Below are 14,042 nucleotides of genomic sequence, written 5' to 3' on the forward strand. Positions count from 1 at the left end.
TCTTCATCTAAATAAAACACATGCAGTACTTTTTTTTTTCCCATCTCATTTTACCATGTTCTCTTATCTCTGTAACTGTCTCAGCAGGTTGCCACATGTAACATGAGCACAGCTCAAGGCATTCTTTCAAACATCTTAGGAAAAAAAAAAAAAAAGAGCAGGTTTCACTCACTCACACCAGCCTTTGGAACACCTCTAGTTGCAATACATTATTTTTCAGACCTTCTAAGCAAACCTTTCATGTCTGAAAAGTTGTGATTCACAAACACCTCACTGCTTCAAAGACTTACTAGGTCACAGATTTTTTTTTTCCTCCCTCTTCTTGCTTCAGGAGACTGGATAATAAATTCAGCATATGAACATTGGCTCCTAAGGGCGATTCTTTAAAATATTCAAATTCTGCATATCCAGCTAGGAAGCAGGGCCAGCTGATGTGATCAGTTGTAATTCTGCACAAGTAAGTAGAACTGGGAAAATTTGCTTAGAAAAATCTGAATGTTCCTGAGGCAACTGTTTCTGTGCAAAATACAGATCATTTCAGGGAAAAGTAGCATTTCTGTAGCAGTGGCCGCTAACTTTACTTACGCTGACTTGACAGTGTTTTGCTGTGAAAGACAAGTTAATATTAAACTGTGTTTGGTATCTCAGCTGCTGTCCTGAACATCCCGATCCCAGGCATGTATCCACACAACATTCGGACCAGGATTTCCCAACCGAGGGGTTCCTGCCAGCTGGTCTGTGTGTGTGTTACAAGTACTTGTGAATATCTTGGTCTGTAAGTCAAGCGTCATCCAAGGATCCTGCTTAAACACGTTAGGAGCCAAAACACAGCGCGCATCATACCAACGACATACCCTCCTCAGGTGCTTGCTTGAATTTGTCTGTCTCTACATTAGAGAGTTAAATTGCAGAGGAGTGCAAAGTATTAAATACTTAAGAAGAGCTGCCTCAATCTCTCCTTAAAAATAGGAAGTACAAGAACAAATTATATCAGTCATCCTATTAAAATATTCATGTGCAGCCTTCAGAAAAAAATCTATATACAATTAGAGTATGTTCAGAGTTTTTTAATGGTAGCTGTAGCATCTTACAAGTAGTTTGATCTTAACGTTAAGTGATCCTTTTAAAAAGTTCTGCAGTGGCTTGCTTATTGTGTAGCTTACTTGTGCATTTAATCACAGAGAAGGCTTTGAGACTTCAGAGAGAACCACATATGACTCATGACAATTTATTATAAGTGTACAACAAATATTTTTCTATCACCATCTAGTATGTTGAAATGATAATTATTTTTTCTGAATGGAGAGACAGACATAAGCACAAAACTTGCCAGACTGGATCATACCAGTGAAACACCTGTGTTGTAAATTTAAAAGTACAGTTTACTTCAAAGATATTTAATGACCAGAAATCATTGCTCTTGCTCAATGGCGTACAATTTATTTTTTAAAATAATCAGTTATATTGTGTAATATCGAAACATTGGTAAAAATTAACAGTTGTGTAAAACAACAGTTTCAGGTGAAGCTAAAATCTCAAAAACACAGTCTTACTAATTTTAACAATTTTTATTTTAAAGTGTAAAAGAACCTGATGCTGTTGACATTTAAACCCTGGTTGGATACTCTAAACTAATATGGAAATCTCAGTCTTTCTACTTAGGTAAATTCTGGAAAATCCCAGGCTGATGTCCCTCTATCTATAATTAACAGTCCATTCCCTGTCACAGGGGAGCGGTAATGGAATCTGAACCCAGCTAATTACTGATGATGAAGGCCTTTCTGTATAAATCAGTTAAGAGCTAAAGGATTTGATTGATGATGAGGTAATATTAAATAAGAACATTCTATTGGCTGAAAATTACTTTATTGTAAAGAGATTGCTATTGAGAAAGTCATTTACAATTGCGTAAGTGTTGGAAATATGGAAAGAGAAGCAACATTGGGGGGGTTTAAGGCAGAGAAAAGAGAATAAAAGTTAGTGGCTGAAATAATGTGAGCTTGTGGAGGAGACTAATGGGGATGGTGGAGGAAAACAGCTGAGACCGCGTTCACAGAAAGTCTGGAGTTTTGGAAATTTACACTCACGGGATCTAAGTTTTCCTCTTCTATGTAATTTTTTTGTGTCAGGCAGAGATTTCGTACTGTATTACTTTTCTGATTCATGCTTGATCTTCACATGGTTTCATGTCTGATGGGTCCTTCTTCACAAGTGTTGAAAAAAAGCCACGTTCTGTTGAAAACAAGTGAAGAACTTGGGTTAAATTTTTGAAACGTGATAGTTGAAAATAATATGTCCCATGGAGCCTGGTAGGTGAGCAATTAATCTTTGCATCATAGCAAAAATGCTAGAAGAAATACACTATTTTAATTTCTATTTTAACAAAAGCTAAGCTACCTCCATCAGAAGCCAAGCCAAGTGTGAGGAAAGATGTTCTCATCATGCATGGGCTGTGGTTTTTTTCCCTTCCCTTACATATGAAAATAAAACTTACAAGGAATATGCTACGCAAGAAATGTTGATAAAACAAATGCAAAGCATTTCCTCTTGCTAACAGACTTCAGTGTTTAGTCTATTTATTTCTTCTGAAAGCCTGTGTGCCTGTGAACCAGTTCCTCCAACATCAATTCGTAACTACAGCTGTCAGCTGCTTTTTAACGCTCTTGGTCCAGTATCAGAACCAGTTTGTTACTGATGAGCCCAACGTGGGAATAATTCACCAGAATGGGAGCAAATACATAAGGCTGTCAAGGCTGTTCTAGGTCGCTTGAAAGTTCTAGACCACGTTCTAGCTCGCTTGAAAGTTCTAGATCATGTGTTAGAGCGGGTTCTAGGTCACTTGAGTTTTCTAGAGCAGGTTCCAGAGTCAACATCCCGTTCTTTACTCAAGTCCCAGGGTTGGAAAGGCGTGAAGGTCTCTTATGTGGAGATTGTGTACTACACTATGTTGTACCTTGTTTCTGCATTATGTACTAGCTCACTTGATAATTTCTGGATCATGTTATAGCTCAGTATAAAGTTCTAGACCACGTTCTAGCTCGCTTGAAAGTTCTAGACCACGTGCTAGAGCGGGTTCTCGGTCACTTGAAAGTTCTAGAGCGGGTTCTAGCTCACTCGAAGGTTCTAGGCTGGGTTCCAGAGAGCAACATATGGTTCTGGAGAGGGACTGTGTTCTGAGAGGGGGAGGTCCTAGAATCCAGTTCAGGGAGTACTCCTGTTTTGTTATCTCATCAGGATTTGTCGTACTTCCTCATGCTAAAAGTCTCCCTAGGGGGTTTTGTTTCCTATTTTGGTTTTTGTGTTGTTTTCATGCACGCTTTTTTTTGGTTGTTTGTGGCTTTTTTTGACTTGAAGGCCCATAGGATGGAGATCCTAGCATCCCATAAAATGCAGATTGTGTCACAAGTTCTAGCACACTGCCTCATGCTGCCTCTATCGCCATTATTTACTCTGCAGACAAAATCGGAAAATGAACACTTGCCAAGCTCCTACTTGCCCCTGTCCTTCACAGCAAATGATTGTTACGCTCCTGCTCCCAGGATTCTCGGTGGCCTGGCTAAGAGTCTTGTCCGACACTTGTCCAGTTGACTTTGGTGCCTGCTCCTGCACCCAGAAGCACTTCAGCAAATACATCAGGTTGTCAAGGCTGCAGCAGTGTGAGGGATTTTTTTCCCCCGTAGACAACATTGATCCAAGGATTCATGAAATCCCAGGATATTTTACAGATGGTCTGTAGTTTGGGCCAGGCCACCTCTAAGGAACACCTTCAAGAACAGAACAGGGATTCAAGCAGGGCTCTGATGGATCCGAAAAAACCCTGCTGTGCCTTCTGTCCGTATCTCAGGCCATTTCTTCCTAAATACCCAATAACTTTAGCACAAGGCAGATGAATTAGCCAGTCCAATAAGGCTCGAGGATGAATGATGACATTGCCCCCCACAATGTAGTACTTGTTACTCCACCACCAGAGGCTGTTTTGTGGTCCTACCTTTGAAGCAGGTGGGCAGGGTGAGGTTGCCATCCACACACGGCACAGCCACCGTGTAGGCACAGGATTTTTCTTTATTCTTGCAGAAGAAGGAGACGGTTTCGCCGTGCTGAATGCCTTCCTTAAGGTCGTTCTGAACTCTCTTCTTCTCGCCATTGTATAATACCACAGCTTTCTTAACAGGTATTTTACACGGTCCTGTGAAACAGTCCAGTTATAAGCAACACGTAAGGTTAATTAGAACTCTGTTTTGAAAAGTGAGTACGTTAGATCCCATCAGAAATCTGTATAAGTGATGTTTGGGAATGAAAAATAGTCTGGCCCACATAGATGGTATAAAACTTCCACTGGTATTACAACGCTGAGGAAATTCAGAACCCTAAGTATAGGATCAAAAGTTTCCAGTGAAAATCCAGCCTCAGTAAAATTTCTAATTATATTAAATAGGAAGAAGAAAGGAAATGCTCAGACAAAATAAAGTTATGTGGCTGATTATTGAAGTCCATTCAGGTACATCATGTCCTACAACATTCAATGCAGGGAGTTGTCTTAGATTCTCAGGGCCTTGAAATTACGATTTCAGTTTTCTTTTGCACGAAGCTGTAAGAGCTCACTAACGATCAGAGGAAAATTCAACCTGGCGGACGGTTTCCAACAGCTGGGGTGTGTGTACCTTTACAGGTTGGCTTGGTGGACCAGTTTCCAGTCTTTTCACAGCGGGAATGTTTCGGTCCGTCCAGCACGTAGCTGGGCTGGCAGCTGAAGCTGACGCTCTCGTTATAGTGATATGTTCTACGAACAGCAAACTCTATGAATCCGTTCTCTATTCCTGTTGGAGTGGGGCAGGTGACAACTGCGGTACAAAAACAAAACCAAAGCTCGATCAATGTTGCGGTTCCAAACAGCACATGACATACTTCGAAATATACATAAAACTTTCATGGTCGTTCATTTCATCCTATTGCAAAACAAAACATAGACAGAAGAAAGATCGTTTAAAAAAAATATTACTTGTTTTACATACACATCTCTTGCAATCTGTAGTTATATCAGAAAACTACTTAAATGTGACATAGTTTTACTGAAAACAGTGAAGTTCTCTGGACTAAGGTTAAACTTGTCTACTTCTGAGATTAATCCTAGCACTTAGAATAAAACGTTCACCGTTCTCTGGAGGCCGGGCTCTGATCCCCCACCATGAACTATGTTTAGCAGGTCTTGTTTAAATAACCTTTATACCTGCGGCAAATATTTCATCCGTTCCATGTTGTGTGCAATCTTGTCAGCAATCACCTTGCATCCTTGAGTCTGACTTTCAGAATAATTCTGCTATATATTTGCAATAACAATTGTAAAAAAAAAAATTTATTAAGGTGGTTCGTATAGTTTTATATATCGAATTCTAGGGAATATTTTCAGGTGTTGATAAAAGGACGTTACTCACCCTTGCACTTGGGAATGTTGCTCCAGTTGCCGTTGGCCATGCAGGTGGCTGTCTCGTTCCCAATAAGCGCGAGAGGAGGCACACACTCAAAAATAATCGTGTCCAGGAAATGAGAAATATTTCCAGGTTTTAAGCGACGGTAGGAAAGGACTCCAAATTCAGGAATTGAGGGAGGCATGCAAGTAACAGCTAGAAAAGCACGGCGTTCATTGAAGTTAAAGAGTGAATTATTACTAGAATCACAGGAGCGACATGCTTACAACCAAGTTAATCCACACTATCATTTAGGGAAGCTTAGCTAACAAACCAAAAAAGTCAGATTAAAAGTCTCAGGAGCCTTAGAATATGTAATCCATGATTTTTGCTATATTTTTGGGGCAATATTTTGTAGTGTATTGCTTTTTCAGTGAAGTGTTTATGTAGGGCAGGTTATAGCAAACACATGTATAACAGTTGCAAAGGCATGACGATATCTTCTTTTTATACACATGAATTTGAGTGGATAAGCATCTTACCTCCAGCTGTAAATAGCATCCCTGATCCTGGCCTTTTGTACAGTCCTTTAAACTGTATTTCTCTAAAACTAGAACCCACACATTTAACCCCAAACATACAGGGTTCTTCTTGTTTCTCCTAATTGTTTCTCACATGGCACTATAAGAGGCCTCCTAGTAACAGTATACGTCATTCTGAGCAATGTAAAGGAATCCTTCTGTAATAAGGATAACAACAGAGTAGGTTTTTTGATATTTAAACACCTACGTTGACACTGTGGAAAAGTTCCGCTCCACTTTCCATCTGCCATGCATTGGCTCGTTCTTGTCCCAATGAGGTTGTAACTGAAAACAAAAAGATCTGGTTATCAGAAAGCTTGGTGAACACGGAAAAGAATCAAGCTGTTCTTTGCAAGAAAGATTACCAGTTCTGATAAACAGACTTAAGAGTTCAGCCCTGAAATCCTTCTCTAGTTCTAGCACTTACTGACCTCAAAGGAAGTTTAGATTGAAATATGAAAAGTTGTTAGTATTTGAGTATTGCAAGTATCCAGACAAAAAGCTTGATACAACAAGATGTGTTGCTTTTTCAACTGTAAAGTCTATCTTATATGTTCATTTCTACAACTGGTTAATACTCTGGCTATATGTAAGTAGTGAGCATTGATCTATGATTTCTAATGTGGATGTTGTGGTTTCTTGGGAGGAGTTCCTAGCTAATTATGACAATTAGGATCAAACTATTGCAAAGAACTCAGCACTCTAAAGAACTAAAAAGTCACTGAGATGCATTATTTTATTTTCATGCTAGATGACCCAATTTAATTTCCATATGCACTCTAAATGTTTCTCTGCCATCCTCTAGACTTACATTGTTAGCACTTACTCTGAGTTTTAAAGAAATGTTCATCCTGTGTCTATCATTTCAATATCACACAGCTGAAAACCAGTAAATTATAATTAGCAAAATTAAATAATTTGCTGACCATTTCCTACATTTGGTGTCGTAGTTTAATTTATTTCCTCCTTATCTTGCCCCTCTTTTGTAGATGAAGGAGGTAGCTGAGGCTGCTGATGTTCTTCAGTGAGCTCTAGGTTCTGTCTTACCTATGCCCTTCCTAGGTAAGCATTGTTTATTAATTAATTACCCAAGGAAAATGAATTGTATGTTGCTATCAAATATTTCTCTGCATCTGCCATAACTGTTTTTCTTTAAGTGTGTTATCATTTCCAAAACTAGCAAGTAGCCCTGAGTAAAAATGCATTTGCTCCAGGGACCAAATTAGGATTAACCTCGTGTTTTCATTTGCTGAGTTGGAAAAGCATAGAGGGAAATTTTTCAGTCTCCAGAGCCTAACAGTGTAACAACTTAGATGGAGATTATCTTCTCTCTGCTGTAGGATTTCATCTCATGATGTTGTAAGAGGATTTAAAAAGCAGGGGAAAGCAGTCCAGAATAAATCTTTGCATAAAATCTCTGCTATTTTGATGACTTCTGTATCTGGAGGACATTGCTTTGGAGTAGCAAAGCTCCAGGATGTTATAGCCAAGACTGAACTGAGGACGATCACCAGATATGCTTTTTTTTTTTTTTTTTTTTTTTTAATTTTCTGCAATGGAGGTGGGCTTCTATGTGCAGTTTTCTAGGTTCTCTGGCCGGCAATACTGCAGCAGGTGGTACTAGAATGTAAGACTGTGGTTTAAATTATTTATTTAACAGCATGAGGCAAGGAATACTTACCCTGGTTCACATGAAAAACTTATAGAGCTCTGATAGTGGGTGTCTATAGATTCAATTTTTCCATGCTGCAAGGGTCCAGGTCTGGGACATCTTTTTGCTATTAAAGATTTTTTAAAAAGGATAAAATTATTTCATGAGGCGTGAATCTAGGAGAATGGAACCAAGTTGATCATAAAGGGGTCCTGGCATCTTTCATGTTTTTCCACTCCCATATGCTACATTTCATAAGTATGTTTTCTACGTTCTATCAAAATATAGTAGTTTCAAAGTTGTTGCAATGAAATAATTTTGGGCATTTGGTTACCTGAGGAAAATAATTTCTACGTAATCAAATGCCAAACACGAGCAATGAGGAATGCAATAAATGCAGGTGTTACCAAGCGGTATACGTCATTAGAGCGTAAGTGCTGCTGGGCTGGGTCTAGGAGTAGGATAGACTTGGTTTTACTTACGCAGGCACAAGAGCGTGTTGAGCGGCCACCGGCCCGTCGGGAGGCAGGTGTATTTCCTCTGGCCGTTATTGGGGACGAACCCAGGCCGACAGGTATATTCTATTTCCTCACCCACGTCATACACGCTCTTGTTGACGTCAATCGTGGCAAATTGCACTTCTGGTGGCCTGGGACAGACTGGAGGAAAGGAGACGCTTTACAAGAAATTGGGCAGAAAGTTGGAGTTGTTTTTATTTCTCAACTGGAAGCACAGGTTTCTGTATTATCAACTATAGTATGTTCCTGTATGGAGCTAAACGGTCTTTCTGTAATCCACAGGTACAGAACTTACTGAGGCAGCTGTTGGCTACTTATAAGTATTAGATTTTTGTGTCACTTTATTATACTTTTGCTTCAAAATGCGTTTGTGAAGGTATTCTGCAAATTGAGTCAATTATGGTAAATTATCTTGGACAAAAGAGGGTGAGAGTGACTTAGAAGCAAATTAATGCGTTTCATTTTTAACCCAAATTAGTCTGGTGTGGTCAGGCTGGAATGAGGTTTTGCGTTTTGTTTTTTTGCAATTAAATTTCTTTCTCTCTGGTTTCCTCAATTTTTCAGTTCAATGGGGCAAACACTGTTACATTAGACAGCCCTGATTCCAAAACAGCTTTAACATGTTGACAGCATGAACAACTCATCACTCGGAGAGTGAGAACAGGAGGGGAGGGAGGAGCGGAGGGTGCAGAGTGTGTCCTGCAAAGGACACGGAGAGAGGCTCCTGCTGAGATTGTGGGGAGAGAACGGAGCAACACAAAGCTCATGCTGCAGAAATGCACAGAAAGTGGATGGAGAGAGAACACAGAACAGCACCCAGAGCCCTTGACGGGGGGAGAGGAGGAGAACAGCGAGCAGGAGCCGAGGGGAAGAGCGGAGGGGACGGAAAATTGTCTGAAGGTTTAAAGTCCTGTGGTTCCTTTCTCCATCTTCCCTCAGTCACACCTTAGAAAGTGGAAGCACTTACCTTTCGCTGCCAGAGCACAGTGGCTCAGAGCAAACGCGACCAGCGCCAGGGAGAACATCACGGCCGGTCCACGAGCCCAAGTGACCCTCGGTCCAGTGCTCGTTCTCTCACAAATAAAGGCATCCACAAAAGGATGGTTATATATTAACTCTTTGTATTTATTCCCATCCCAGTAAACAGAAGATAAAAGGTCCCTTGTGTTGTTTGTAATAGAGGATGAAACAACCATCACATGTTGCGTTCGTACATAATGCGGGGATTGAAGTGGCGATCTCTGCTGAAAACATCTCCTCTCCGGTTGGTTCTGCGGAGCAGCTCCTGTTGGGACCGATGTTTTTGACAACACAATATTATCTTCTCAGCATCTTTGGAGGCTGAGGATGTTTGGAATAGGATATTGGACCAGATAATAGAACTGTCACTAAGAAGCTCGTTTATCACTCGAGTGTGTACGTTTCTATGTACCAAAGGCTCCTGAGAGTTATAACAATCTTTTCAAGGCAAAATCATTAGCGTTGGAGTGACATTGGTCTTGTCATACGCCTCCAGTGATGATGCCAGCTTCATGCCAGTTTGCTCTCGATGATGATATGCCCTGAAACTCACATTTCAGGGGCCTGTTCGATTAGATTCAGGCTGTCAATCAGGATCTTTCAATTAACAGATAACTAAAAGCAGCAGCGACGGGGCTCACAGTGCCAGCACTGCGGGAAAAGTGAAATAATGATTCTGGATTGAGCTTATTCATGACAAGGGAGTCAAGTCATTTTTTTGGGTGGTATAAAAACTTGGTTTGGTGCTGAGATTTGGGGTCATCAAGTCAAAACTCCACAGCTATCAGCTGAGGTTCTGATCACTCCCAATTTAGCAGATTTTTAACTGCAGGAGCATCTGAAGTGCCACCAAAATAACATTCGTGTGATCATTGTTCCACAGTTTGGTGTTTCTAATCTAAGTATCCTCCTTCCCTGCTGACTCACAGCCTGTGAGGGGGAGTGAGGGACATTTGAAGCTCTAATGAGAAGCCAGGTTATGTCAAACTCTTACTGCTGTGATCCTAAATAGCTTGTTTATTTTTGTTTTTTGAAGTTTCTCTGTTTGCATTTAAAACACAAATTTTAGCCACAACATTAAATGGTTAGGAACATGCTATTCTTCTCCAAAAGAAAATGCTGTGAATGTCCTACTCAAAATATTTACCAAATACACAGTGCCAAAGGGCAAAGTACCGCTGCTAAATCAACAGAAAAAAATTGACTTCATTTTCTGTATTTACATCTGATTCTTTTTCCATTTGTCACAGCTGGGTTTTTTTCCTCTTCTTTTTCTCTACAAAATGTCACGAGTGTCTTTTCCCTTCCCAACACACAGCAATGCTGTAATGAACTTTCCTGCCTCTGGTTTAAATCCTTCCTGCTATTTTGATTACATTCTTCTCTGTGTTTAAAATAGCACAGGAATAGACGGGCACAATTTTATCCATTTCAACGTTGACCAGCTGAGCATTTCTCCCTGTGCTCAGCAGATGGCAGAATGTCCTGTACCATGTACCATACAGATACAAATGGGAACTGAAAAGCTTTCTATACTGCTTTAAGAAGAGGGGAAAAATGGTTCAGATTATGTGCACGTTGTTTTTTCCATAGATTTCTGAGAGTGATAAGTTTACTGCTTTTAAGATTGAAAGTAAAATTGAATAATTGCATGTGAAACTGAAAGGAGAAGGAATGTTAAAGTATGCATCTCACACAACTGCATAATAACCACCAATATTGTGATTCTTTTTGAAAACCTGCTTCTCTGCAATAGGAAACATTAGAATGTGTTTTACAAATAATTGTGTCTTTTCCAGTAGCTGGAGAAGACATGGTTATTATTGTATGGATTCACCTTGGCAGAGCATGAGCAAACCAACCTAGTTCTCTCTGTATTTGGTGGTAGTATGCAATTATATAGAGAGAGAGAATCTGATTTTCCATCAAATCCAGCCCACTCCTTTAGCACATGTGCTATTTATTATTATAGTTCCTATAAACCCAGTCATGAAGCAGGACTCTGTTTCATCAGTGACCACATAAATACAGAGCAGACTGTCTCTACCACAAATGGTATTATATTCTAAGGAAAGAAACGGTAGCTGCAAGCACAGAAAGTGGTGCGAGAACACCCTGCGATGACGTTGGCCAGCATGATATGCAGAGTATCAGTATCACAGCAGTCGAACTGTTACCCATTTTTGTGTTAACGTAACCTAAAAGGAGAATATGCAGGAAGGATCTGCACAAACTGTTTTTGCAAAAGTGCTGTTGCCCAGATAAAAATTATTCAGGGCAGCACAGCAGGATCAAGAGTGCATGTTTGAAAAGATAGCAATTAAATGATGGAGACTGGCATCACTGGTGATCAGAGTGGCTTCAGTAAGGAATAAGAGCGAGGAAGAGGGTGAGCCAGCAAAAGCCTTAAAAGTGAAGGTAAAAATGTCATATGGAAGAGAAGGAGTAAAAAAATGGTAGAGGGATGCTAAAAGGAAAATGATGATGAAAAACAGTCTATGCAGCAGCATTCTTCATTGACACCAAGGGTCAACTGGAGCTATCATGACTATAGGAAAAGACATGGTAATAATCAGGACAGAATAAGAAGGCAGACAAAGCCTTCCAGACAGGAATTGGTCTATCCTGGAGAAATTATGCAGAAAGTTTGCAAGAACTGGCTGGACCAAAGGTCAGTGCGAGGTAATGGTTCCCCCAGCTAATGAGCCAGACCTTGTGTCCTCCCTCTAATCTCTCTGTCTGCTTCTCTAGTCGATGCTGGCACTTTCCTGATATTGTAGGATACGTCGCACTTCTGACCTCCGCCACAGACTTTCTGGCAGTCTGTCCTTCCAGACAGCGAGTGCTGGGTCTGCGTTACCCACCATTCTCAAGATTTTATGACTGTTCTTCAACCAAAAAATGCACGGCACAGCCAGTTCAAAATGCAGGTATTTCTCAAATCAACAGGAGTGTGATAAGATACTCAGATTCCAGCTTCCTTCACGCTGCTATTTTCGCCTCGCATGTCAGCCACTGGTTTTTCATGGGGACACCCGTTCCTCCCTCCGAGAATGAAGAGGTCATGGTCGGATGGCCAACAATGTATCCGAACCCCTCTGCAAGAGCAGGGGCTGAGTCACAGGTCCAATCGTCGTCCTTCATGTGGCCAAGATACTTCTATTAATATTTGTTCAAAGTTCATTTATGCACTGCACAAACATTTTTATCACCTCTACTCAATACATCCAATACTGAAGTGAGTGCTCCATTGTACTGAAGAGATAAGAAATAAAAAGTGAGAAGCCTTAAAGAAGAATAATTGCTTTCAGTTCTGGACAAGTTGAAACTATTCCTACTTCCTAAATATTAGTTGTTTTATACTTTATGTAAAATTGTATATACAATTTGGATGTATACACTAATTATTAGCAAAATATTCAGCCAGCCGGAAGCCAACATCCATTTGCAGTGAATTATTTTAAATTTAATGTGTTTGGACATGTTGGAAGTAAATACACAATAACTGTTATTAACCTGAAAGAATGTCATAGTGACATAAACAGTGTCTATATGGTTCTTTAAAAGATTATTTTCACTTAATAGCATGTTGTAGGGGTAAACTGCAGTCCTAGTTACTGATGTTCCAAAGTGTTTTTTTTCTGAATTTAGTGAAATAATTATCATTTTAGTCCTAGACCTTAAAATGCCTTAAGCATCCACCAGTTTACTGCAAGTGCAGTATTAAAGTACCCAATCCTGTACTGACCATCATATTGAGCATCTCTGAGGGGTTTTCCTGAAGTGGGTGAACACCAAACACCAGGAGAAAATGCAAATGCATGGGAAAAAAAAGAAACAGAAAGCACAGCTGTGTGCGCTTTGTGTATTTTGTATAACACATCAAGTGCAGATAACAGATAGTACAGGTAAGGAAAGGTGATTTAACTTTTTAAATTGTTCAGTTTTAACACTAATTATTTTATACCATCAACTAAACATGACATTAGTTTCCTTGAATAGCAAAGCCATTTAAAGAGGTTCCTGCTGCCCTCTGTCCCCAAACCTTTCCTCCCCTGATGGTCATTCCTACCTACAAGCTGCAATTTAATGCTTCCTTTGCTATGAGAAAACAAACAATCGCCCCAAAGAACCACAACTATTCGTGTCTGTATTTAAAATCAGCTCAGTGAAAGGATCAGAGTTAAAAAAACAAAACAAAAAAACAACCAAAAAACCACCACCAAACAAACAAAACCACCCAAAAATCTTTTATACTGGATTAAACCCTTTAAAACTGATAAATCTCTTAGGAAAACCCCCAAGAGTTGGGTGTAAGAAGAACATTCTATTCATGTTGTGACCTCTTTGTGTGACAGCGACAGATGAAAATGGGTAAACTGAGGCAAGAATGAAGCGCCTTTCTTTAATAAATTGGGACTACCTTTTGTGCTATTCAAACTGAGTGAATAAAAAGAAGATTCACCATTGCAGAGAAGCAGCAACGTTAGTAGAACTGCTGTCTGTCCCACCTGAAAAGTTCTAGATCGGGTTCTAGGTTGCGTGAACGGTCTAGAGCGGGTTCTAAGCTGCTTGAAAGGTCTAGAGCGGGTTCTAGGTCACTTGAAAGTTCTAGAGCGGGTTCTAGGTCACTTGGGAGGTCTAGAGCAGGTTCTAGGTCACTTGGGAGTTCTAGAGCGGGTCCTAGGTCACTTGAAAGTTCTAGAGCGGGTTCCAGAGTCACCATCCAGTTCTTGACTCAAGTCCCAGGGTTGGAAAGGCGTGAAGGTCTCTTATGTGGAGATTGTGTACTACACTATGTCGTACCTTGTTTCTGCATTATGTACTAGCTCACTTGATAATTTCTAGATCATGTTATGCCTCAGTA

General features: G+C 40.1%; 1 protein-coding gene across 1 annotated transcript; it reads right to left on the minus strand.

The window, feature by feature from the left end:
* Positions 1–1,144: 1,144 nt before the first annotated feature.
* On the minus strand, positions 1,145–9,197 carry APOH (apolipoprotein H). The gene is made up of 8 exons (XM_065648007.1): positions 9,123–9,197; positions 8,120–8,296; positions 7,668–7,764; positions 6,195–6,271; positions 5,433–5,621; positions 4,662–4,841; positions 3,989–4,186; positions 1,145–2,232 (listed from the first exon to the last, which is right to left on the minus strand). Exons 1-8 carry the CDS (start codon positions 9,178–9,180, stop codon positions 2,162–2,164), a joined length of 1,047 nt encoding a protein of 348 aa, XP_065504079.1. The 5' UTR covers positions 9,181–9,197; the 3' UTR covers positions 1,145–2,161.
* Between the last annotated feature and the right edge of the window lie 4,845 nt (positions 9,198–14,042).

The sequence above is a fragment of the Caloenas nicobarica genome, chromosome 18 (genome assembly GCF_036013445.1).
Source record: "Caloenas nicobarica isolate bCalNic1 chromosome 18, bCalNic1.hap1, whole genome shotgun sequence".
Taxonomy (NCBI): Eukaryota; Metazoa; Chordata; class Aves; order Columbiformes; family Columbidae; genus Caloenas; species Caloenas nicobarica.

Excerpts from the sequence above, each read along its gene's own strand:
- APOH (XM_065648007.1), bottom strand. The coding sequence starts at position 9,180 with ATGTTCTCCCTGGCGCTGGTCGCGTTTGCTCTGAGCCACTGTGCTCTG. Across the intron at positions 4,187-4,661 it reads CACCAAGCCAACCTGTAAAG|GACCGTGTAAAATACCTGTT; the intron begins GTACACACACCC and ends ACTGTTTCACAG. Across the intron at positions 2,233-3,988 it reads CCTGCCCACCTGCTTCAAAG|AACGTGGCTTTTTTTCAACA; the intron begins GTAGGACCACAA and ends TGTTTTCAACAG.